The 27,792-nt window shown below is 41.4% G+C and overlaps 1 protein-coding gene across 6 annotated transcripts in view; it reads left to right on the forward strand.

The window, feature by feature from the left end:
• sgcd (sarcoglycan, delta (dystrophin-associated glycoprotein)) overlaps positions 1–27,792 on the forward strand; it is a 375,763-nt gene that overhangs the window by 260,459 nt on the left and 87,512 nt on the right. For all 6 annotated transcript variants that reach the window (XM_031307940.2, XM_036008800.1, XM_036008801.1 and 3 more), the window contains one exon: positions 19,692–19,793. In XM_031307940.2, coding sequence (XP_031163800.1) covers positions 19,692–19,793 — 102 coding nt within the window. The remainder of the gene's footprint in view (positions 1–19,691; positions 19,794–27,792) is intronic.

Below are 27,792 nucleotides of genomic sequence, written 5' to 3' on the forward strand. Positions count from 1 at the left end.
TATTATCACTGTCATGTGACCCAGATATTCATATAACGTATTTTTTTCTTCTTAAATGAACGTGAAACTGACAATTACAACAACAGTCATACCCCTTAGGATATTACCTAATTTTAGCAATTAATTGCGGTTAAACAAAGAAATGGCGATTATGTAAAAAAAACTGAAAATTGCAATTAGACAATTTAATAACTGTTACAGAAGGTAACCTAGGGAGGTGTTCCAGGCACGTCCAGCTGGGAGGAGACCTCGGGGAAGACCCAGGACTAGATGGAGGGATTATATCTCCAACCTGGCCTGGGAATGCCTCGGGATCCCCCAGTCGGAGCTGGTTAATGTGGCTCGGGAAAGGGAAGTTTGGGGTCCCCTGCTGGAGCTGCTACCCCCACGACCCGATACCGGATAAGCGGACGAAGATGGATGTTATAGAAGGTTCAGAGGACAAAGTTCATCTTTATTTGTCCCAGAGTGACTTATTATTTTACCAGCAAAGGGACATACACAGACATACTCTCTGTCATTATGTATCAATTCCCGACTTTTCCCATTATTCTGGACTCTTCAGGGCTATAGACCCAATCACAATGTTTGTTTCCGATAACTTCCTGATAGAAAACTCCTGCGTCCCGTACATACAATTTAACGGCGCTGAGGTAACGTGGACGAGGAACAACAGGATAGAGCTACTGGAATCTCATTCATCTCAAATGCATGTTTGATGCTTTCACATGTCAACACTTTCACTGACGTTAGCTTGGAGCGCTTATGTGGAATTTGCCTTGGTGAAAGGTGCAAAAAAAACAAACATATACATACAAAATAACAAAAGAAAAGAAAGAAGAGGCTGAGTGGGTTGAGTGCAGAATGTGCAAAGAATATGTAGTATGTGCAATGGGCAGGTGTATAGTCCAGGATGGAGGTTAATGCAAAGTGTAGTGACTAGGGGTGGGGGGTTAAGAGCCATTGTCAGTGGGGGTCTGGGGCCTTGGTGGTGAGGCTGACTGCAGAGGGGGAAGAAACTGGGTAGTATTGGCTGCCATTTGAATTCTTGAGTGAAACTGTTTTTGGCCCCCGTCAAAAGTCAATGCAAACCCGAAATGTCAGTTCGCTCGTCTTGTCTCCGTCTGTCCCTGTCCCATCTGCCTTCCAGGCGCCGGCGTCCCTCTGATGGCACTCGTGCCTTGACGACGAGGCCATTCAGTCTAAGCAACCCTGAGATTCACTGAAAGTTTGTGCGTCGTAAATTTTCGACATGGTGCAGAGGAGGCCATGATGTTTATTGAAGAGCTCTTCGATTGCGTCTGGAGCTTCGGGGAGCAGCACAAAGACCTCATTTAAACCGTTCTCAAGAAAGAAAAGGGCGAAGGAGACATAGATCAAAGGGGGAGCGGTGTCCACACAGCAGTGGCACTTTGTACTCGAGCTGAGAGGACTCCCAGGGAGGTTAGATTTTGTGATTGTGTTAATCAAAGTAGATGAATGCACAGTTATGTTAAAAACGGAGAGTTTCAGGTAACTGCTACAGCTGCATAGTATTGAAGCTCCCTGTGCTTGGTTTGCCGGTGTTCAACTTGTCTTTTTCCCGTATGAAATGCAGGCAAACTGCTGAGATCTGCTGAGATCTATGTGTTTATACAATATGTGAAGTTTTTCAGCTGGTTCTGACGATATTGCTTCATAATATTTTGCCTCTGATGCAGAGCAACTACTTGTTGCCACTCCAATTTAAAGGTATGCTCAGTGTTCTGATCTTTTTACATGAACTGCACTTCCCAACATGCCTTTGCGTTTCATCACGTCAACAGTTAACTCAACACCAATCAGCATTTGAATAGAGACGCAAATACGGGAGGGGGTGTTCTGGGTTTGCGCTCTCCCTGCGTAATGTTAGTTAATGTTAGGAAAGTGTAAAATATGAGGGGCCCTATTTCAACGATCTTAGCGTATGCCGTGAAGCGATTGTTGCAGGTGCGTTTAGGGCGTGTGCAAATCCACTTTTGCTAGTTTAACGGCGGAAAAAAGGGTCTGTGTGCCAGGTGCGTGGTTCAAAAAGGTTGACCTTAGTGTCATCATTATTCATTAATTCATAGGTAGGGTTGGGTACTGTTTGGATTTTTACGATTCCGATGCCGTACCGGTACTTTTAAAACGATTCTGATTCCTAAACCGATTTTTGAAAAACTGAAAAATGACATCAAAGAAAGGCTCTTTTATATATGTTTTTTTTTAATTGAAAATTATTTCAATTTAACAATACATTATCATTTTAAAGTACTTAAATATATAATAAGTAAACCTAAGTCACCTAATATGTTTACTAGCGATCACGTGCAGTGAATGGTTAATATGCTTTTACGTCTGTATTGGTGAGCCCAGAGGGACAATATGGCATTTTAAAAGTAGCCTACATTTACGGTAGCTAGCTAACGGTAGACTACAGAGAAAGGGTGATATTTTTACGTCTGTTTCGGAGCAACAGAGGGAAAATATTTCAGTCGACACATTAAGTGGAACCGAAATGAGGATCCGAAATTTGCGTTCTAATCCGGTCCGATTCCTATCGGTTGCGTAGGAACCGGTTCCATAGTGGAACTGGGTTTCGGTACCCAACCCTATTTATAGGTGTGTTTTGAGCGTAACATGCAATAAACCAGAGTGTCATCTCCCATTTCTTTTAAAAGCCAGGCGCGTTTGGACCTTGGCGCATTGCTATTATGATGAAGGATTTGCTAAGAATTTTTTATTTTTTTTGAGTTTAACAGACACACCAACAACAGAAAAAAAGCATATATACTGTACATATATACAAAAACCTACAACTGAACAATCCCACCCAAAACGAACAGCAGACGCTGCATTGTCTTCAAACTAAGTTCAAAGAAGTATGGGGGGAAAAAAAAGAAATAAATTAAAAAAAATTAAAAAAAAATTATTAAAAAAAAATATATATATATATATAAAATAACAAAGTAACTAGTACTGTACAAGAAATAAATAGCTAAGTACATAGCGATTAAACCAAACAGATTAAAGTCAGAGTCTCTGCAGGAAGGAATGCAGTGGTCTCCAAAGTCTCCAGAATCTGTCGGAATTATGATTGAGGTCATAAGTCAGTTTCTCCAAAGAGATGAGAAGAGACGATATCTGTGACAACCACATATTTTTATTTTTAATCTTCTGCATTGTTTGTTTGTGTGCTGCTGCGCGTCCCTGTGTGTGTAACAAGCATAGTGTGCGCGCTGTGCATAAGCCTAGGCGCATCTTACTAATGCTCTGTTAAAATAACAATGAAATGCTGCGTTATTGACTTTAGACCAGGTTTTTGTTGGTCAATGGCGCGATCACCTCCCATTGCCTCAAGACAGCAACACGCCAAGAATGCACCTGAACACACCTCCCTATAAGACCAGCACACCCATGGGCGCACAGATGGGCGCAGGTGCATGTCAGTGCATCAATAAGAACATCTAAAGGAATCGTTCTTTAGCACGAGAACGCGAGCTATAGAACTTTGAAGTGTACTTCTGTGCTAATACTTATTGTTACCTAAGCGTAATTTTGAGAGCCCTTTTACTTTGACCAGCAGATGACTTTATCCTCACACACATTAAACTAAGTGCTGCTGTGGACAGACGTGGCTGTGACAGTGACCGAACATTGTTCCTGTCTCTGATGGAACTTCATCACAAAGCGCCTCCAAGAACCATAAAAACAATAACCGCTTCCAATTAGCCCCCAGTAATGACTTCATCATCAGGAGATAACTGCACCACTTTGACTACTGTCACAATGTAGTCATAACTGTGTGTGTGTGTGTGTGTGTGTGTGTGTGTGTGTGTGTGTGTGTGTGTGTGTGTGTGTGTTTAAATGAAGGTGAAAGGTGTATAAATGTGAGGACACTGCTGGCTGTTTTTTTTTTTTCAATTCAATTTTATTTATAGTATAAAATCATAACGAGTTATCTCAAGACACTTTACAGATAGAGTAGGTCTAGACCTAGTCTAGAGATAATTTACAAAGACCCACAATTCAAGTAATTCCCCCAAGAGCAAGCATTTAATGTGACAGTGGCGAGGAAAAACTCCCTTTTAGGAAGAAACCTCAGACAGACCCAGGCTCTTGGTGGGCGGTGTCTGATGGTGCCGGTTGTGGGTGTGATGAACAGTAATAATAGTCACAAAAGATAATGGAACTATGACTAGAAATTGTAGTTGTAGTAGTTCATGGCGTAGCAGGGCACTGCAGGGCATAACCGGGTGTAACAGTGCATAGCAGGGCATGCAGCAGGACCACGGCGACAGCTGCAACTATGATTTAAGTGCCACCCTAATCCAAGGAAACTGCTGGGCGAAAAAAACATCAGGACTCCGGGGAATAAGCTCCCCAGAGCTAAGTTAGTAACAAGCATTTCTGGGACATGGATGCACACAAATGGAAAGCGAGAGGAGAGAGAAGCTCAGTGTGTCAAAGGAAGTTCCCAGGCAGTCTTAAACTATAACTGCATAATTCATTAAAGCACATTTGCAGTAACATTATCATGATATTCAAACATATTATCACATATTTTCCTCATATCGAGCAGCCCTAATACAGCCATGCTAGGTGCTCTGTCAGGCTGCACAACAGTACTACTATATGCAAAACATAGAACACATAGAATGACAAGGCAAACACGTTGGTGTTAAGCAGGTATAATGGTTACGTCTTCACTGTCTTAATTTAGTGTCTTAGCAATGCTAAAATTGGTTACTTAGCACAGTTTATAAAAATAATGTTTCGCAGAGATGGCTGGAGGCGACAGACAGTTGGCTTCGTAGAATTGCTGCTAAACAAAAGTACTCTGTGATGGCTTCATAGGCGATCGCACACAGGGTTTTAAAAAGCTCCATCTTCTCTCTATCCACACTGCAATGTGAGGCCAGCCTTTTCAAAATTATACCTTGGAGAGCTTTTTGGAACCGCTTAGGTTTTGAAAGCGGTGGCTTAAAGTGGACGTAATAACCAAACCGAGAGTAAAAGATCGCTTTTCAAATTCAGCCACATTGGTGTGGACACTCTCTCTCTCACTGCTCGTCCCCTATATCTTTCTCAGCCTCTAATAAAGTCGCTCACTAATTTTTCCCTCCCACCTTCTAACGATTTCATCAGTCTCCCATCCTCCCCTACCCCGCTCTTAACTTCACTTTAAGTCGGCATCTTTCGCATCATTTACACCCCAACACGTCGTCCATCTCATTTTCTCTTCAACCCTTATCTTGCTCTCTGTGTTTATCTATCTATTTTGCCCAGTCTTATCTCTCCCCTGACTTTATCAATACCCCCCTCCTGCTCTCCTTTTCTTTCATTCTTTCATTCCTGGGTTCTCCGTCCTCCCGTACCCCGCCCCCCGCTCCCCCATCTGCTCTCCTATCCCGTTGATGGATGATGTGGTGCGGCGTCGAGGGCCTCAATCAGACGAGCGGGAGTTTGCTGTGGAGAGTAATCTCAAAGCCAATTCCACTGATAGCCATCGCAGGCTGTTGCAACATGACGTTGCAGCTTTCACCTGTTGAGGGAGAGAGGGAGAGAGAGAGAGAGAGAGAGAGAGAGAGAGAGAGAGAGAGAGAGAAAGCAGCCTCTCTGAGTCGAGCCAACACTTAAAAGTATTCTGCACTATCAGAGGTGGAAAGGAACTAATAACAATTGCTCACTTTACCGTAATTGAGTAGTTTTTTGTGTGTACTTTTACTTTTTAAAGTAGTTTTTTTTTTTAAATCTGTACTTTAACTTGTACTTAAAGTGCTCATATTATGCTCATTTTCAGGTTCATAATTGTATTTAGAGGTTATATCAGAATAGGTTTACATGGTTTAATTTTCAGAAAACACCATATTGTTGTTGTACTGCACATTGCTGCAGCTCCTCTTTTCACCCTGTGTGTTGAGCTCTCTGTTTTAGCTACAGAGTGAGACATCTCACTTCTGTTCCATCTTTGTTGGGAGTCGCACATGCTCAGTAGCTAGGTAAGGACTACTAGCCAGTCAGAAGCAGAGTATGAGGGCGTGCCATGCTAGCAGCTAGGTGAGCATTATAACATGTGTTCCAAAGTGACCACGTTTGTCTCTGAAGTAAAGGCTGGACTACAATAGAGCTGTTTGGAGCAGTTAGTGAACAGTGTTTTCTGTTGGAGATGGTAAGTCCCTTTGGGGTGGACTTTGAGCTTTTTCACTTTTTTAAACCTATAACGTGCACAAAAGATATATAACACAATAAAGGAAAGGAAAAAAACCCAAAAGCATAATATGAGTACTTTAAGTATGTTTTATCTGAAGTGTTGTACTTCGCTACATTTTGAATCACATTCATTACTGAGTAAATCGGTTTTTTTTTTAAGTTTTTTGGCTTTGTGCCCTCAACAAATCACAAAAGACTTCATAATATTGTAATATAATTATACTTATAAATGAGATATTACGCATAAATATAAGAAGTATATTCCCCCCCGCTGTTAAAAATGAACTAAGTAACTTTACCTTTGAGTACATTTTAAATGAGCTACTTTTTACTTTTACTTGATTCGATTTCTATACCAGTAATTTGACTTGTACTTAAGTAAAGGTTCATCACAGTAATAGTACTTTTACTTAAGTAAAATATATCTGTACTCTTTCCACCTCTGTTCGCTATTTATGCTGTTATTGTCTTATTAGTTACAAAGCCACTTATCGCTATGGATGGATTAGGGATCGACCGATACTGGTTTTTCAAGGCCGATACTGATTGTTAATAGTTAATGAAACCGATATTTGGAACCGATATGCATTTACAGGGAAAATGAAAACATTTATGTCAAAATTAAGATTTTGGAATGTTACAAACTCCAACACAAAACTTTGATTAAATGCTTTAAGCTGTGGCCAGGTTAGCTCAGTTGGTAGAGCGGGCGCCCATATATAGAAGTTTACTCCTCGACGCAGCGGCCACGGGTTCGACTCCGTATATATATTCTCCCCACCTGTAAATACAAGAACAGGGTTTTCCCTGCCATTATAAGGTTTAGGTGCAGCACCCAAGCCGATTTGGGCAGCGCCTTAGCCGAATTAATGTCACTAAAAGACTTTCCTCAGATCTGTATGACTGTGGATTAGAGTCCGACCGATATATCGGCAGGCCAATATTAGTTATTTTCCAAACTATCAGTATCTGCATTTATAATGGCCGATAAATGAATATTTAAAAAATGAAATAAAAACGGACGAAACACCCTTCAACCATGTTCTGAGTGTTGGAAAGTTTGTCCTCCAGAGGGCGCTCTACAACGTCTCTGTTGGCAACACTCTTTGATTTTTTTGTTGTTATTGTGTTTTTGTTGAAAGGACTTTAAGTTTCATATCTTAAGTTTGTATTTTTATAAATTTTATTTATCAGAACTTTAATATATTTTGATGTTCCTCTGTTCTGTTGTGACAATAAAACAAACAAGTTTATTTTTAAACTGCATTATCATATTATTTTAGTGAGGACTCAAATAACTAATGTTAGGGCAATCTGTTTGTTTTGTTGCACTTTTCTGGATTTATTTTTTTTTTTAAATATATATCTGCGGATATATTGGAATATCCAAATATTTGTATCGATATCGGCCTTAAGAATCCTTTATCGGTCGGGCTCTACTGTGCATGGACTTCTTTAGCATGTTTTGTCTTTAAGCTTCTTTGAGAGTTATTTATTTATTATGTGCTCTGGCTTTTCCAACGTTTTAGACACACATATGGTGATAATAACGGTGCAAAATAATGTGAGAAAGGGACGCAAAACTACCACAAAGGGACACAAAGAGACATAAATGAACACAGAGACCCAAAACAACCCCAAAGAAAATGAAAAATGACCAAAAAGAGACACACCACTACTACTAAGAGATGCAAAAACCCACAAAATTCCACAGAGAGACGCAAAATGTTTGGGGAAATTTCGTTTATTTTATTGAAAAATGTCACATTTTCCTGAGGAAGGACGTCTATAACCCCCCCCCCGCCAAATACACCAAAGTCTTCCACAAAGCCAGGAAAAACACTGAAGAAGTGTCTATAGTGTACATATTGCCGTTATTATTCTCTTCTTATTTCCTATTTTATTCGTTGTGGGTTTTTTTTTAATCCTATTTATATTTAATGTGTATTTTTGTTATTTGTTGTGCTGCATTGAGCCGCTGTGACAAGTGAATTTCCCCAACGCGGGATCAATAAAGTCTATCTTATCTGAGTTGCTGCTCCAGGTGATGCTCCGCTCAGACTGTAGGACAGAAGGGAAAAGTTGTTGTTGTTGTTGTTGTTATCAGGCGGATCAATTGAAAAATGTATTAGTTTGGAGTTGGGCCATGTTGGCGCCCGGCAGCCACACAGGGCCAACGAAGGCTGATTGAAAGAGCACTCAGTGTTGCAGGATTGGAGAGGGAATGGATTGCAGGAGACGCATTGTTGCCTCTCGATGGCGCTTCATTTTACTCTCCGAGTGCTTTTTGGCGGAAGGTCCACAGGTGGCCAGAGAGCTCTTTCATGTATCCACTTGCACTTGAAAAGCTAATGCAGGTTTTGCTGGTAATTGAGAGAATAAACAGAGGAACAGCTTCTTCTCGGGTTATCCCATGTTTACATGTGACAAACACACAGCTCGGTTCTACCTCTAAGCCCCCCCTGTTATTTATTTGCTGACTTGTGCCTGGAAGAGAAGTGTTTAAGCTGCCTGGAGGCTAAGATTTACACAGGCTGTAATTCAAATCTGGGAACCTACAATGCTACATTATTTACAATTTCTAATCTCTGACTGTGATGTTGTCATGGTGTCTGACTCCCTGCCATGGAAGTAGAAGCATTCAGCAAATTCATGAATGCCTCTGTTTTGTCCCAGTTAGAGGTTGGGTTGTCTGATGTCCCATTTCAAAGACTGCTTCAAATGCAGCCAAGAAGAACAGCCTGAATTGGTAGGATTCGACCGGGGCATCTTAGCAGCCTTCAGGATGTCACAATCAATTCTGGGTCAGTCAGTTTGTTAAAGCCACTAGCTGTTTCTGTCAGTGGTTTAGTCTCATGTACTAGACAGTGTAACTGTAAAGCGTCTTTGAGTGTCTATAGATAGATAGATAGATAGCTTTTATTATCATTCAACTGTACATACACAGTGCACAAATGGACAGAATTTCCTTCCACTGGCTCATAAATACTGCCTTAACCAAAAACAAAAGTTTAAAAAAAAATGAAATAAAATAAATAAATACAAATGCCAAATGTTAGTTTAACATTAAAATATGACAATTAAAAAAAAGGAGTTTGACAATAGTTTGTAATATTTTCCCCAAAGCATCAAGACGTCTCTATTTGCTTTAGCTCTTGAGCTCTGCATTATTGACAGCAGAGACTCCCAGCTCTCTGGAGATGTCCACTTCAGAAGCAACGGAGATGGAGAGAGACATCAGGCGGCGAGAGATGGTATGGAGAAAGGAACATGGATGGATACAGATAGAGGACAGATATGAACGGAGCGATTCACAGATCCAGTGTTAAATCAGTCCTTATATCCACGCACTTACAGACCCCCCCTCCTCACCGCCGACCCCTCCTCGCCTCTGCTGTACTGTAGCACACAGTACAGTACCTGTAGCCAGGTAAACAGAGCAGCTAGTCACATGCACATATCGACGCACGCACACACACACACACACACACACACACACTGCATACACAATCAGTCTAAGAAGCACACATTCACAAAGATGGCCAAGTACACACAAACCCCAATGAATTATCAATAGCTGTCAGGCTAACAGAGTGGTGACAGTGGAGGCAATGCTGGGTTTAAGTGTCGATCAATTCAGTCCTTGTTTCAGCAAATGCTGGAGAGAGAGAGGTAGAGAGAGAGAGGATGTGAGAGGTTGAGAGGGATTAAGATGTGTGTGTGTGTGTGTTTGGGGGGGGGGGGGGGGTGGTTGGGGGTGAGAGAAATGGGCGAGAGGGAACTTGGGTACATGTGTGCGATAAATAATGTCCAAATGTCTCACAGCTTCAGACAAGCAAAGGGAGTAACATGATCCAAAGCTAACACTCCTTATAGGCTGTAGGTGTTATTATTGCACCAACAATTCAAACAACACAAAGTGCTGGACGACGTTAGCCTGGTTGACCCCAGACCCTTCTCAGTAGTAACTGAGAGTGGGTCTGGGCAAGGTTCGTTCACAGCCCATTTCCAAAGGGGCGTCACCAACGGACGCCGCTCAAATGCCTCTGGGCGCATTGGATAGTCCTTCAACCAATCGGACCAACGATCCGGGTGACGTAGCAGCGACAGCAGCATCAACGGGTTGCTGCACTTCGGTGGCCGTCATGTTGAATGTAAACAAAAAGCTGCTCGCTGTCGCTGCGCTATCGTCGTCGTGTACAGCCCGCCTCTACGGTTATGATTGGTGCCTCGATTTGTGGGCTTGAATGGGCTCTTGGCTAGACGGACTTGCAGAGCAAATCTCAAATTTGCCAGAAGTTCGTCAGGGTTTTCCCAGGCTAGGACGACGTGTAATCCATGCTACTTTTGAGATGTAACTCACAGGGTCATATTAACAACTCAGGAAGTTAAGTACACGTAACTGTCCGAGTGCTTTAAGCGGTGAGAGCTCTTTGGCTAAATGACAGACAAGGGAAAACCTTATTCTATTTTATTTTAGCCAGGTGGACCTTATTAAACCCATAGATGTCGACATACATTTGCTTATTCGCGGTTGAAATATGCATGTTTCGTTTGTCTTAGCGACTGACTAGTAATATTATGAATCATCTATTGACATTTTGAATTTTGTTCCATTTGATTTGAAAGGCCTTCCAGCTGAACTGAAAGAAAAAGGGGTGAGAAAGAGAGAGAGAGTGTGTAAGGGAAGAAATGGAGGGAGGGGGAAAATGAGCGGAATCCAAAACTGACAAACAGGATGATCAGCAAGAGGGACCGGACATGGGAGAGGATTATAAGAAGATGAAAGCAGTGTGTGAAGGAAAGGAAAAGAGGAGGAGAAGAGAGGGTAGAAGAGAGGTAAGGAGGCACACATGAGTGTTGTGAGCCCTCTGTCCCAGTAGGAGCGCTCCTGAATAATTCATGGCTGCTCGCCTGGCTGTGCTGGCCGCAGCGCACTGCTCACTGCAGAGAACGAAAACAAAGAATCCTGATAAGGAAAGAAGCTGCAAACTGTGCAGTTGTGTTCGGTGTTTTGAGTCGAGTCTAATAGCAGTTCTTCAGTGAGATGAAGATCATGATTTGACCGATGGATGCAGCTGAATGAAGTCAAACCAAATGTGTATAATATGAATAGTAGTATCTTCTTACATAGTGCAGAGTATTGTTCAAACATTTCGATACCAATACCGTGACTTAACGATACCGGTTCTTAAAAACGATTGCGGTGCCAATTTTATCAAATCCATTTTAACAAAAAAAGAACTTGAAGACCCCTGCTGTAGAAACTGTTGAGCACCCCTGATATAGAGCATAAAGTTAACACTTAGAAGTCCCTCAAATAACATGGATAATTATAGTGCACGGTATAGTAAACAGGTTGTGATTTCGTGCACAGCCCCAATCTTTCTTTGTGTCTCTCTCCATGGTATCCCAAAACAGCCAAACAGTCTACCTCTTTAAAGGGTTTTCCATGCGCCCGGGTCTGCCGGCTTTAGCTGCACCAAGCCGTGATGATAGGCGTTTCCATTACAGCCTCACAGCAAGGGCTAGCCGCTCTGCAGCGATCCTGCTTGGTAGAAAGGCGCCCGCTGCCAACACATGACGGACTCCTCAGCCTTAGCTGTGTCCTCCGCAGCTAAACACGTGTGTGTCCGTGCTGGAGACCAAAGAGCTCTCAGTACTTCTTGTAGCTTCTACCTGGATCTCTGTGGTTTGGAGTTTAGTTTCACTCCTGTGTTTCTGTTTGTACTTTTCGCTCGTGTAGGATGTGTGTAAGCTACTGCCGATACACATTAATGATGTGTAGCGGCAACTGGTGAACTGGCAGGACACTTTCATTGTCAAGAAACTATGGCTGCACAATATATTTTTCTATATCAAATTGCGCAATATACATCGCGAAAGGCTGCGACATATCGCGAAAGACACTCAGATTCTTTGGCATTTCTTTAAACCAATCACAATCGTCTTGGGCGGCGCTAAGCGCCGCACGGAGCCACGGCACCGCCGCAAAATAGCCTCGGCAAGGAACTTGTTTTGGTGGAACATGTGTACGTTCAAAAGTAGTTTTAGTCGTGCAACAGAAAACTCAGATTGGACAGATAGTCTAGCTAGCTGTCTGGATTTACCCTGCAGAGATCTGAGGAGCAGTTAACCATAGTCCTCAGAAATCCACCGGAGGTTAGAACACCAACACAGAGAAAGAGGAAGGTGACGGACATCTGGCCGAAAATGAGGGACATCCGGCGGAATTTCCAGCGGCGGCGGAGCAATCCCGGAAGTGGAACGTCGTGTATATAGACTACTACTACTACTTCATCATTTTGTCTCGTCACTGAAAGGTGTAGTGTTTCACGACTGTTTATTTTATGCATCCACTTTTTTTGGATACACTTTACTTGAAGGTATCTACATAAGAGTGATATGACACTGTCATGAACGTGTCATAAACAGACATTTATTCATCTTCTTTATGAGCATTTTTATCCTGAATGGCTTTTCATTTCTGTTCCTGACAACATTCCTTCTGTTTCTCATCCAGCTACAAAAGTAATTTGCAGTTCTGTACTGGACAACGGCACCAATTGTGGCTGTTAATAGACTGCTCTTACAAGTAAAGAAAACCTAAATGTTGCCTTTTCTTATTATTCTTTTAAAATACCAGTACTACTGCAGTTATTTCTTTATGAAATCGAAACAATTTAGAGCTGCCTTTGTGTATGTCCGCGTGAGTAGAATTTCTAAAATTCAGTTCTTTGTAAGTGTGTGTTACCACTTATGTCCACGGAGAGAAAAAGAAGGTGTGTGAATTGGCGAGGAAGAGATACAGACTGAAGCACATTACTTCTCAGCTATTATGCATCCTTAGCAATTATTCAGACTGATATGAACTTGCCGGTGGGAGGAATCACTGAGTCAGTGCCGTCCGTTTCAGTGAAGAGGGACCACAAGAAGATTTGGGTATGTCTGATAGAAATCTATACGTCTGTGCGGAGGATGGACTATTCTGTTGAGAACCTCCAAGTAAGTGGAAAATGTACGTCTCCTTTCTAACAGTGGATTTTCGTCATCAAAGTGTTGGAAATTGAGTTTAGATAACAGTCCGCCGGCCGACTCTCTCAGGCCTGCTGATATCCACCTGGGGGGTAATTCACAATCACAACACGTCCGGGCCTCACCCCCGGGCCTCACCGCCACGTCACCCCCCCCCCCCCCAAAACTGTTGCTGCCACAAGTGCCAGAAATTTAATACATTTTACAAAGTGTTAGGGAATTATTACATGAAGGAGGCTTGAAAACAGTCCTCAGTTTCTTCGGGATTTCATGGGGGTCTTGATCTCCATTTGCTCGTCAGAACCTGAGGGATGAAAAGATGGTGGGAAAAAAAAAAAAAAAAAGAGAGTGCCCATGTGCACGAGAAGATCACATGGGCAGATAAACAGCTTTTCTCTCTGTCTCTCTCTCTCTATCTCTCTATCTCTCTCTTTCTTAGTCTCCTATCACACTGACATCTCTTATCTTCAAAACGGTCCAGCGGGTGATCTCATTTCATATACTGTATGTAATGACTGGATGGAAAGTGAGAGTCAGTCTTGCTGGTCCTTTTTTGAATCCAAGCGTCCCCTGAGCCAATCTCCTCCCACCATTGCTTGGGTAATATCCTTCGGTCTGTTGCTGGTCTGGTATACAGACTGAGACAGTGGAAGCATCGGTTAGGCTGGGTTTCCACAGGCAGCGTTTTTCAACTGCAACAGATTTCAACATGATGCCGACGGTGGGCACGTTTTGCAGACCATGAGTTGTTGGCAAGGGCGTAACTTTGGGTACAACATTGGGGGGGGGGGGGGTTGAGATATCCAATTTTGAGCAAAACTGAAATTTTCTGCGTCAAAAACACATTATTTTCTGCATTCTGGTGATTTTTTTCTGGATCAATTTATGGTGCAAATGTCTTTATTTATGGAAAGGAAATTATAATAGGTTTTTGGGGTGGGTTGCACTGGCCAGTTTTGATTATTGGAGTAGGGGTTGTATATGTTCAGACCAAAGATTCCCGATGAGACGAAACCGTTTTAGAACGTCGCAGGGAAAAGTTTGGTAACGCTTGAACCGCTGCAACTTTTGGTTACACTTTACTTGAAGGTCTCTACATAAGAGTGTCATGACAGTGTCATAAACACATGACACTGTCATGACACATGAACTCTAACCCTAACCCTAACTTCACATGACAAAAACCAAATGACACTTACTAAAAGAAGCGTTATGTCATAAACGTTTATGACTTGTTTATAATGTCTATGTCACGTTCATGACAGTGTCATGTCACTCTTATGTAGATGCCTTCAAGTAAAGTGTAACCAGCTCGACTCAAACCAGCTGATGGTTTCGCTGTGACTCAGCTGGTCCAGTCTCCAGAGGCTGGTTTTAGAACGTAAGGGACATCTCCTGTTTCAACAGCCAATAGTGAAGTCAGCTGGTAAAGTCGGCTACAAACTATAGAAATAAAAACCCGTAATCCATTTTATTTTTATGTTACAAACAGCTGGTCAAAATGGCAGAGTTTTAGACGGAGCCTCAACGATCGCCCGAAAGCACGGTAACGTTATCTGGTCAAGCGACCTAGAGAGAGACTGAAGAGAGAGGGAGCGTCCAGCGGCATTTGAAGCAGAGAATCAGAGAAATATTATGTGTTTACACTCTAGAAATGTAACTGTAGCAAGCATCTCACTATCACTAACGTTATCCACATTCATATTTAGATGAAACAAATTATGTCGGAAAAAGTCTGAAGTTATAGCGGAAGTACAAAAAGACGTTGTTACGGAGATGATACACCGTCTCGTCTCATTGGTGTGAACCAGCAGCTTTCAGAACGCTGCAGACCGGCTCGTTGCAAGAAGTTGCAAGTTTCATGTAAAACTTATAAGCAATAAAAAAAATTACAAAAAAGGAAAAACAGACGGGATCCTCAGCAACAAATAAGCAATTCAAATAATATTGTTCATGTTCAAAATGGCTAGGAAGAAGTTGAGAACCTTTCTGGTCCTACCCCCTCTTCATTTTTATACATTTTTCATAATAGAATATCAGTTTGCATCCATCAGCGTCCATGTTCAACTCGATCGGCTTGAAGACATCAAACCTTTTGGACAATACCAAGAACAAAATCATCTGAACGGATGAACCAAAAACCATTAAACAGTCAACAAACATAACCAAACAAGAAACCACTGGTCCAGCTCGTAGCCATTCAATATTTAGTTTCTTTTTCTTTCTTTTTTTAAGTAAAAAAAACGGCCAAACAATGTAGATTAAAGACAAAGCCTTACTTTTAGAGACCTTGACTGTATTTGGTACTACTACTCTTTGCTGCTCATTTAGAGAATTTCCATCCAGTGATCAGCTTGACGAATGGACTTTTTTTCCCCTCTGGGTTGCTCCTACGTTATTCTATTTACTTTATGAAATAATATTCTGTGCCTGCTGACAACTTAAAATACTTCCCTTACTTAACCGAATACAGCATGCATAATCATTTGGTGTTTTGCTGTGTTAAATGAGCTTGGCTTCCAGAGAGAGAGAGAAACACAATTTATCCTTTGGCTGCCTGTCTGAAAGAGTAGACAAGAACGAAATACAGAAGTCTTAACTTCAAAGTGAAGCAGGCAATTTCGACTCAGGCTTATGACATTTCTTGAAGTTTGAATTAAGTTGTGTTTACCATAAAGGGTCTAAAAAAGAAATGCAGGTCAGTCAGGTGAATGGACTTAAATATAACCGAATGATATGAATGTACATCCTTAGATACATCCCCTCAGTATTGACTCAGTAAAACTACTTTTCTTATTTTGTTTCAATTGAGACTATTAAACTAGACCTGTAACAATTCCAAATGTTGCTAGACAATTAAGTGTCTCAGAAATAATTGCGAATAACAATGCAAATGTCTCTTTCAGTCAAATTTTAAAAAGTTTTGTTAATGTATTGTAAGTGTAGAATGAATCCCAGGATACATCTTTTGGGTATATCACTGTCATGTGACCCAGATAATGTTGTAACATCATAGACTGTTAATATTAATGGACAAAGCATCCGGTTCGGCGAAGTGCTGCAAATGCGGAAGTGCCTTAAACCTGTATTCTCTCTGAACTCCAGCAGGGGGCGACTCCTTAAACCTGTATTCTCTCTGAACTCCAGCAGGGGGCGACTCCTTAAACCTGTATTCTATCTGAACTCCAGCAGGGGGCGACTCCTTAAACCTGTATTCTATCTGAACTCCAGCAGGGGGAGACTCCTTAAACCTGCTTTCTATCTGAACTCCAGCAGGGGGAGACTCCTTAAACCTGTATTCTCTCTGAACTCCAGCAGGGGGCGACTCCTTAAACCTGTATTCTATCTGAACTCCAGCAGGGGGCGACTCCTTAAACCTGTATTCTCTCTGAACTCCAGCAGGGGGAGACTCCTTAAACCTGTATTCTCTCTGAACTCCAGCAGGGGGAGACTCCTTAAACCTGTATTCTATCTGAACTCCAGCAGGGGGCGACTCCTTAAACCTGTATTCTATCTGAACTCCAGCAGGGGGAGACTCCTTAAACCTGCTTTCTATCTGAACTCCAGCAGGGGGAGACTCCTTAAACCTGTATTCTCTCTGAACTCCAGCAGGGGGCGACTCCTTAAACCTGTATTCTATCTGAACTCCAGCAGGGGGCGACTCCTTAAACCTGTATTCTATCTGAACTCCAGCAGGGGGAGACTCCTTAAACCTGTATTCTATCTGAACTCCAGCAGGGGGCGACTCCTTAAACCTGTATTCTATCTGAACTCCAGCAGGGGGAGACTCCTTAAACCTGCTTTCTATCTGAACTCCAGCAGGGGGCGACTCCTTAAACCTGTATTCTATCTGAACTCCAGCAGGGGGCGACTCCTTAAACCTGTATTCTATCTGAACTCCAGCAGGGGGAGACTCCTTAAACCTGCTTTCTATCTGAACTCCAGCAGGGGGAGACTCCTTAAACCTGTATTCTATCTGAACTCCAGCAGGGGGAGACACGTGCGGTTGCAAAAAGGAGTTCAGTTTCTGTAGATATACAAACGAGTCAATGGCAGAATAAGCTGTTTGGCATTGGCAGAGAAGATTTGGCACATTTTTCATGGCCGCAACCCACATACCCAGCGCTGCTGCTCATCCCACCAATGCATGTTCCTTACAAATGGGGCACCATTTGAGAGGGAACTAAACAGGCTTTCCAACGGTATAAGATTCATTGCCAAAAAGCATTGTTACCACAGAGAAATAATCTACCAAACACAAATTTCCTTACTTTTTGTGCTAAGATTATTTGTAAATGTGTGTAATGTACTTAGGCATATATATATATTTATTATTTGTGGAACTTGTTTGTGTATTTGCAGGTCCGTTTTATATTTGCTAATTCTTTTTGTGAGTTTACAAATCTTATATTTGTGTTTGTGGAATGTGTTTTTATATTTACAGATTACACATGCACACAAACATTGTCAGTGTGTTCACACACACTTAATGAGACACATCTCATCCCATATTAAAGAGCATATTCTTTGTATTTGATAATGAAGAATAGTACGAGCCCGGGCTCTGTTTATGTATGCAATGTTTCCGCCTTGTTTGCCAATGGATCAGTTTGCAATACTGATGCTGAAGTCAAGTATCTGCCAGTATTTACCAATCATTCAAAAAGATTAAGAGATTAGGGCAGCTGATCAGCGTAATGACTCTAATACTGTCTGTGTACAGTGTTCAGAGTGTGTTCCTCACACAGCGATCTTGCCGCATAGATTACTAACAGGTGTGTGTTATCAAAATGCAGGTGTTAGAAAGAAAAATAAAATGGCAGGTGTTAGACCCAGACAGCTCTGCACCATTTTGGCAGGAAATACGATACAACTTTGTTGTCAGTTTACACTGAAGTTCATTTTTGCGTTCCCGAGCAGCTCCGCTCAAAAAGAAAGAAATAAATAAAGAAAAATACACAGTTAGACAACAATTACAGAGCTGTTGCCTCAGTTGTTGAATGAGCAAGTTGACGTTCACATCCGTGATTTGTCTTTAACCCTTGTGTTGTCTTCCCGTCCACACGTTTGTGTGTGTGTTTTTTTTTCAACGCTTTGGTCACTTTTTTCAACATTTTTATGCCTTTTTCCCGACATTTTTGTGACTTTTTCAATGTTTTGGGCACTTTTTTTTTACGTTTTTGGCGCTTTTTCTAAAGTTTGTAGGTCTTCTAACAGTGTTTTTGACAGTTTTTTCATTGTTTTTGTTGCTTTATCTAACGTTTGTCGTTTTCTTTTTTTTTTTTACATGTTCAGCGCTTATTTCGACGTCCCATATTTCCTGTTATAAAAAAAACTTTGAAAACGGGTCAAATTTGACCTGAGGACAACATGAGGGTTAACATGTATGTGGATATCAGAGGTTTTCCTGGCTCAGAACAGGGCTTTTTGGCCGTGACTACACACGACAGTAGGCATGATCGGTCCGCGTACGGTAAAGGCAATGAATCTGTGTTACCTTATTTGACAGAAATCTAAGCATTTTCCTGTTAGTTCTGACAATTTGATAAACAAAAATATATATTACGCTTGAGTAAATTAAACTCCAGTTAATAAAACTGCTTATAAAAATAGTGCTAATATTTAAATAAATCCCAAGTAGAGTCTGGTACAGCCTGACTCTGGAGATAAAACTGAGATCAGCGTTCATATTCAAGTTCATGTTCTGCTTGAAACACATTCAGAGAGGATTTGAATCGCTATTTATTTTCATTTTGGTGCCGGTGATTTTCCTTTGGGTCTGGCTAAAACCTCTTTGGGGGTGTGCCAAACATTCCTCTATGCAGGAAAAACCCTGCATATGTACGATATGATACAACTTTTATTGTCAGCCAGGGCTGAAATTCTTTCTGCATCCCTGGATAGCTCCTATAAGAAAGAGGACATAGACATACATACAGACATACATAAGATGAATAACACCAAAGGATATAAATCACATTATATTATTATTATACATACAAACATTACCACAAATGACATAAACACATAAGTAAGGAAACAAAGCATACATGTTCCAACAACAGAAAATGACATGAACATACACACAGACAAGGTCTTGGAGACTTGTAACCCTGCATAAATATTGCACTGGATTTAATGTAGCTGGTTTAACAAATAGGATAGATTGATGTATGAAAGAGTTTTTAAGTCTGATGCGATTGAAAGAATGAACTCTAAAGCATCTGTTTGAAGGCAGAAGATGATATTCTCTGTGCAAGACATGTGAGGAGTCATTTGAAATATTCCTGGCCAGTCTGAGCATACTATTATTGTGAGCTTCCTGAAAGGAGTGTGCTACAGGTAGTATATGTGTGGAATTTATGGCCAGTTGATATATACTTGCTCTAAAACCACGAGAAGGGAACTTTGACTAATTGTGCCTGTGTCTTTGTTTCTCACAGGACGGCATGGGCAACCTGAGAATAACAGAGAAGGGCCTGAAACTGGAAGGGGACTCGGAGTTCCTCCAACCCCTCTATGCCAAAGAAATCCACTCCAAACCAGTAAGTCACTCGCAGAAAGACACACTTATACCCTGCTTTTTTTAATTAGAATTCACGTGACGTTTATGCAGCGTAAATCATTGTGATGCCAGATATCGTGTCTCCAAATAAAGGTATTCCTTTATTTAGCCAGTAGCTGGTGGTCTGTTTGGGTTTGGTGTTTGTGCAAAGACGACGCTCGCCATGCCAACGATGCTTAGCTCACAACACCTTAGATAATAAGCAGAGTGTCCTTCGTGTAAGGGCAGCCTCATGGACGGCCGTACGGATTTGCTATGTAAAAGCAATCATTAGCAGTGTATTCAGTTCAGTTTATTTAAGAAGGAGACACTGCAAATGAATCAAACACATAATTATACCTGGGTTAAAAATGGCAGAATTAGCCATAAGGCTAAAGTCCCCTGGCCTCGATGTTAAAAAAAAGGCTTTTTAAAATACAAATCAAGGGAAAAAAAGAAAGAAAGAGACAACACAAGCAGAGCACAACTTAGCACAACACTAACTAAAAGACTGTTGTCAAATCCAATGATTGTAGTTGGTCCTCATTGTCTTTAATCTTTTTGAATGTTTTTATTATTATTACCTGCTCTACTTTTTCCAACGTTTTAGACAGATATGGTGATAATAATGGTCTAAAGGATGTGAAAATGCATATGTTATTTATTGAAAAACGTCACATTTTTTTCAAGGGAGGCCCCCTTAAAAATGTTGTGCATCGTCATGTTTCCTGTATTGAATATCATTGCCAAACATAACACTATACCTTTTTTAAAAGCGAGGAATAATATCCCGTCTCCTTCGTACAGCCCCCATTTGGGGCTGTGCTGGACACTGCTCTCTGGGTATCAGCTCATCTGGCTCCATCATTACATTTATGGCACCCTGTTTTCCTGTGCGATGTTATGCAGAACCCCACAGGCTAAAACAATGTGTATTGTATGTGCCGTGTATGGGTGTTATCGCTGATGCAAGACAGAGCCATCTGCCCTTAATCAATCCGATAGAGCACTCCACCGTGGCCCGTGCGCGTACATGTGCACTGTTACCGGCGCATAGAGGTCCTCTTTAAGAGCCAGATCTGCCATTGCTGATAAGTGATCAACTGATGACTTCTCCTTCTTCTGTTAAACTGATTATATGCTGCACCACAAGTCCACACTGACTCGAAAACTTGCGTACACGAGTTCAGACCAGACGCTCACGTTCAAATTGATAAATGCCTTGCTTTGCGTAGGAATCGGCGTACGCCCGTCCTACGCCTGTTTTAGGTCGTACGCACGTTTCATAAATGAGGGCCTACGTGTGTCATAAAGCATTTCTCAAATAAATGACTTTCTAGCAAACGCACAAGAAGATAATGCACTGATTGGCCACAGCAACAAGACATAGGCTAAGTAGTGTAAAGGCGCTGACACACCAAGCCGATAATCGGCCGTCGGACAGTCTGGCGAGGTTAGTGAGTCGAGTCTGTTCGGTGTGTTCCAATGTATAATTGGCGGGGCGGGCACTGCCGGTAGTCAGACTCAAATGACCCATCTGATTGGTGGAGTGGTAACCCAGAAACGGGGAGCGGGATGAGCGTGACTAGAGTCTCTCAAAATCTGACGAAAATCTTTTAAACTGACCTTTGTTGATCTGAAATGAAGACAGATTCAGCAACTGCACGGCCTATTTCTCTCTTAAAATGTTTTCAGAAACACGTTTCGGTGAACTATTTCAGTACAATATGAGATCATATTCTGAAAAAGCCGCCATGACAGTCTGGCTTTGAATTTCCGGAGAAACCAGACCCACGTGACGCGTTCGTCCAACCAGCTGCCAGTTTTTAATTTTTGGCAACAGTTAGGGCTGTCAGCATTAACGCGTTAATCGCGATGCGATTAAGGGCCGATCATAATGCGTTAATTATTTTTAATCGTATTGATCGCATGCCACCGGCTTTGCGTTGTGCCTAACAGGCTACTATTTTGCCGTACTTCCTCGTAACACATCCTGCTGCTGCAGGAATAGCAACGCGGATTTCGGTGCCTCATTCTGGTGCCACTGATATGTCTGCACTTCTCTCTGATGCTCTGAAACAGGCGTTACAGGAAACAGAAACACCGCTGCACGTGACACTAGTTAACACTATACTCGACAGCAGCTAACGTTAGCCTACCGCTAGCTAGTAGCTGGATTAAACACGGTTACAATGCTGACAGCTAACGCTAAACGGTGTAAAGTTTGTCTGTATTTCACTGTAGAGGATTCAACACCGGGATTTAACAATCGGCAGCTGCTGTTGTCGGAAAAACACAGACGGTGCGTTCAATGAAACTGGTAATTTACAGCATCGTGGTGCATTCAAAGTTGTTGTTAAATTCAAATGTGTGACTAGATTAAATATATAATAAACAAATACAAATCTTAAAATCAAGTTCATAAAGTCATTTTCTTTGCATTCATTTGATTCATAATCAGGATCCACTGGTAAGAATGGCTTTCCATTGTTAATATGGACTTAAAAACAGTTCTGAAATGCAAAATAATAGAATTTTAATCATGTGATAAAACATGCGATTAATCGCGATTAATTATAGAAATTCAACGATTAATCGCAATTAAGAAAATGTAATTGTTTGACAGCCCTAGCAACAATACAGATCAGTGTTGTTATGCCTGCTGTTATGGAGACGTATTACGTCTCGTCTCTTTGGTGTGTTCAGAGGCACTTTTTTGACCAACTCGGGGACACTGATCAGTCCAACTGCCTTTTCTGCCGAGGGTCGGCCGTCTGGTCAGTGTGTCTGCAGCTTAACACAGGATGAGGTGAGAGGGTGCAAAGGTGTGAAGAGACGAGTGTCTGTGGGAAAAAACAACATGTGAGACAATCCTGTAGGGACTCGTACTGGAAACATCAAACTACAAGTGCTTCCACTCCAGCTGCATCCACAACTTGTATCGATTTCATTACGTGTCTAAATGTTGCTCTAACAAAGCTTAAATTACGTTAGCAGAGTGTTTAAAACCACCTTAACAGATTCTGTGGTAGGAAAGGCACTACAATACATGTTCTCACAAAGGTAGCTGAAAGCCATTGATCCGTTTCCTGCTGCGCTCAGGTTATGACGTCAGCAGACTAAGCCGAGGGGCCTAAATGTACTCCCTTCCACTCCTCCTGGGGGTTCCTGAAGTGTCTCCCAAGTCAGATAGGATAGTAGTCTGTCTAGCAGTGGAGATAGAAGTATTTAGATCCTAATACCACACTGTACAAATACTCTGTTACAAGTAAAAGCCCTGCAGTGAAAATGTTGCTGAGGTAAGTATCATCAGTGAGAATGTACTTAAAGTATTAAAAGTTAAAGTACTCAATGCAGAAAAATTCTCCCATTTTAGAAACGGGAAACGATCCAAACAGTTGTGTGTTTAATGGTCTAATCATTTCAGCTGGACTTGTAGGCTGTTATATTGTTGGCTAGTTTTTTGGCTAGATTTTATAAACTACATGTACTTTGTGTGCAAAAATCTTAATTTTGTAAAGTAATTAGTGTCATGAACCAGCTCAAATTCACAACAAAATAAGGGAGACCACACATAGTTAAGGATTAAATTAAAACCAATTAAACCCAAATTGAATAGTACTATAAAATAGGATAAAACATGTATTTCAGTGGTATCAGCAGTGTAGTGAGGGCATGCATGAAGGTGAGTGTGTGGAAACCAAAACCGAACCCAATAGACAAGACAAACCAAACCAAAAACAACCCCTGCTGGCTGTGAGGACCGAGAGATGCTCAACTGCTCAGCTCCAGCCATCGCAAATAGGAAACAGAAGGCAATCGGGCAGAGTGGATTCAACTGTGGCTGATCCTCCTGCCACACCTTGCCACTCGGACTGCCTCCTAATCACCTGCAGGGAAAAATAAGAGCCACCCACAGAGTGGGAGTTGTCGGTAGGGCTGGGCGACATGGAGAAAATCAAATATCACGATATTTTTGACCAAATACCTCGATATCGATACCGCAACAATATTGTAGTGTTGACTATTGGTGCTTTCACAAAATATTTACACAATGACATTTGTGATACATAATTATCAGTAATGTGGATATAATGACTAAGTGGGTAAAGACAATAATAGAAGAGCTAGAACAGTCTGGTAAGTTTAGAAAATGACATCACTTTACTGTAATGCAGCCTTTAAAACCAGGAAAAGACAACGCTTATGCCATATTACGATATTAAGATATCCAAAATCTAAGACGATATCTAGTCTCATATCACGATATCGATAGAATATCGATATATTGCCCAGCGCTAGTTGTCGATACACGATCTGTGCTGCTTGCACGATCCGTCATGCGCATGCTAATGTTAGCCTCCACCGGGAAGCTAACATTAGTTTAGCTAACAGCTAATTCGGCTAACCGCTAGCTGACAGCTTGATTCAGTCTAAAATAACGTTAACTCAAACTTAACAACGGGAAAAGCAGGCTACAGCTAAATTAAGACTTTACAGTAATAACAGTAAAGAAAGTATTAATTGATTGTATTTTAAATGAGCACGTGAAGTAGAAGTGACGTAACAGCTGTTGTATATTTGTATATTTTAACGGTTATTTTCAGGTTTTATTTTGAGGGTCTTTTAAAGTTATTACATGCTGTCTCAGCTAGCGGTTAGCCGAATTAGCTGTTAGCTAAACTAACGTTAGCTTCCCGGTGGAGGCTAACGGCAGACCGCTACAACTACGACCGGAAGCGTGGAACAGATTGTGCAGTGTCGTATCCTCGGTAAAACAAGATTATCATCTGCACATGCACGAACATCTTGCACATGCACATGACGGCTCGTGGAGGCAGCACAGATCGTGTACCGACAGGAGTAACTAAGGCCCTGTTTACACGTACATGGTTATTTTGAAAAACAGAGACATTTCCCTTCGTTTGTGCCCTTCGTTTACACGCAAACGGAGAATTTACGACTGAAAACGAATCTTTCTAAAAACTCCAGCCAGAGTGGAGATTTTGGAAAACTTCATTTGCACGTTTGCATGTAAACTGAGACAAACGGAGGTTGAGGCAGCCGAGAGAGAGAAAGAGGAGGTGATTCGTTGCTGTTGTTGCTATTTTCGGGATTCTGATTGGCTAACGTAGGCTTGAGCTTCTCATTACACTGCCACCTACAGGTTTGGCATGCTCCAGACGGCTTTGGGCCTCATTCACCAACCGTTCTTACAAAGAAATGTGTTCTTAAACCCCACTTACGCACTTTTTACGAAGATTCTGACATTCACTAATGTTTTCTTATCTTGGATTTGTTCTTAGCTAAGAACGAATTCTACGAACACTCAAGAGCACTCTTACGCACATTTCAGTGAGGACAATTTGCTCCAAATAATTGGTTACTGCATTTTATTTAATTCTACAGTTGTTTACAATGATAGTATTGTACTGTAATGTATTTCTGATCATTTGTTGGAAAAAAAAAAAAAAATCATAGTATGCAAAGAAACACTAACACTGCAATTTACATCAGCAATTAAACTGATTAAATCCTGCGTTACTTGGTGATTGATCGCGCTATTTATAGGGCCAAAATGGTGTGGATTTTACTTCGTCACATTTTGCAGCAATTATCTATAGCCTACTTTCTACTCCACTACATTTCTACAACGTTCCGTTACATTTTCTGATCAGTTTTCCCTTCTGATGACGGTCCTTTCAGGCATTGGCGGTAGTGGAGTTTAGCCAAAAAAGTGGAGTGTCATGCAGCGTTGGCAATTAAATTAAGGCAACAAAACGACTCGTTAGGTTTCGAAAAGATCGGATTTGGATTAAAAATACTCCAGAGGAACAAACAAGCCGGGTTTCCTTGTTGAAAGTATTTAGTTTTTGCCGCATAGTGAACTCCGTTCTCCGGCTTGAACACGCTGTTTTATGTTAGCACCACGTTTTGCTATTTCATTTTGAGATTATTTTCCACTGGATATTGAAGTCCATAAGTGTTTTGGCATGGCTGGCTGAGTAGCACTATATCCATGGTGTTGGAAGGGGGATTTAATTCTTGCATGTTTTGTTTCATTGTGTATGATCAAATCCCCCCCCCACCCTCTGCTTTTTTCACAAATCTCACCCTGTACCCAGCCCTATTCTTAGGGCCCCTCTGTGCTTTCTGCAGTCCTTATTACAGCTACAGGAGGAATATCCAAGCCTAGAGATGTCAGAGAACTGGACAGATATGCACGATAAAGTGACATGCACTCTCTCCCTCTGTCTCATCTACTCTGGCTGTAATAAAAGCTGTGTGCAGGTAGTGGACAGATGGCTTGATAATGCAAGAGAGCGGCGCGCTTTATCTCTGCTGTCTAGGACCTGACGCAAGCTGAGAGGGAGGATGAGCATCGGTGATAGGAGATTAAGAGAGAGCGAGGGAGCAAGAGAGAGCAGAGTAAGGATGGAGATGAAGATGAGGAATGGGAGAAAAGAAGAAGCGGTAGTAATAGAGACAGAAACAGGGAGACAGATGGACGAGGACTGAATTAGAACGAGAGGAATGGGAAGCCAGCGAGTATATGTTGACAGGCGGCGGCAGCGTGCAGGAAGCGGCCAAGTTCAACACAGACTCAAACAAGCACGACACGCTCGCAGTGTGATAACGGCACGCTAAAATAGTCAGAAACATGCACAATCAGTACAAGAGGCAGCTATGAATTACTGCACAATTCTAGTGCATTAATTTGACACTACGTTTATATATCAACAGATTCCAAAATATAAATACAGGCTGATAACGCTAGGATATTTATTTAGCACATTAAAGAGGGCTTGAAGGCTGTTGTAGTCATTGCTTATATAAAATTAGATTAGATAGACTTTTATTGATCCCAAATTTGGAAATGTCATTGCTACAGCAGCAAACTATCAGACGCACAGCACACATACAGAATATACAAGAAATAATAAGTAGGATAGAATACAAGAACAACTTAAATTGCAAGCCATTCTCTCATTGTTCATTATTAAAATGTGTGGTATAGTTACATATGAAATGAATTGCTATAAATATAGGCAGCTTAAAACATGGCTGGTTGCCAAGCCGGCAACCACTTTATAAAGTTAGTGTGGAGCCCTGCTAATAAATAAATCTCAAATAAAATCTTAAGAATAGAATGGAGATGAATCGAAAAAGCGACTCGTATTATAAAAAAGAAGAAGTAAGAGGGGAGATACAATAACTCGAGCCGAGGGAGAAATGAGAAGGCAGAGAGGACTAGAGAAAGGGATAGAGGGCTGGTACTGTAGCTTAAGCAGAGGAGGTTAGAGGAATAATACCAAGCAAGAGATGATGGCAAAAGACAATTGGTCGGTCCAGGAGAGGATAGGAAGACAGATTGGAAAAAAAAATAAAACCGAAGAAAAACCCCTGCTGTGTGTTTCAGTCATTCCTCTGTTAATATGATTGCAGTCTGGTCTCTGTGAATTGCCCAGTACTTCCTGTCTCTTTCCTGTTCCTCTCCATGTCTCGTATCTCGTATTTTAGCACTCTATCTTTCTCTTAGTTTAGCTGTGTTCAGTTCAGAATTGGGGCATTTGTTACCACAATGTGATAGAAAAGCTTTAGCTAACAAGATTCACAAAGCGACCATGACAGTCTAGCACTATAGATTAGTTCATATGGCATAGAACAATAGGGATCAATCACATCACCTAAGTAGCTGTTGAACACAGTGAAGCGTTTCGCTGCTAAAGAGCCAGATATGTCATCTTTAGGAGTCGGCGGAGACCAAAACAGAGCTGAAAGGGGAGTAAATATTTGACTCGGACAAGTTACCAGAAACATGAATCCAAATGAAAGCTAATGTTACACTATATCTGCTAGATTTATTTCAATTCAATTATTTTTATAATGTCAAATCATCATAACAGGAGTTATCTCAGGACACTTTACAGATTACAGAGTGGGTCTAGACCCCACTCTATAATTTACAAAGACCCAACAAATCACCACCACCCCCAACT

This window comes from Sander lucioperca, chromosome 13 (assembly GCF_008315115.2).
Source record: "Sander lucioperca isolate FBNREF2018 chromosome 13, SLUC_FBN_1.2, whole genome shotgun sequence".
In the NCBI taxonomy this organism is placed as follows: Eukaryota; Metazoa; Chordata; class Actinopteri; order Perciformes; family Percidae; genus Sander; species Sander lucioperca.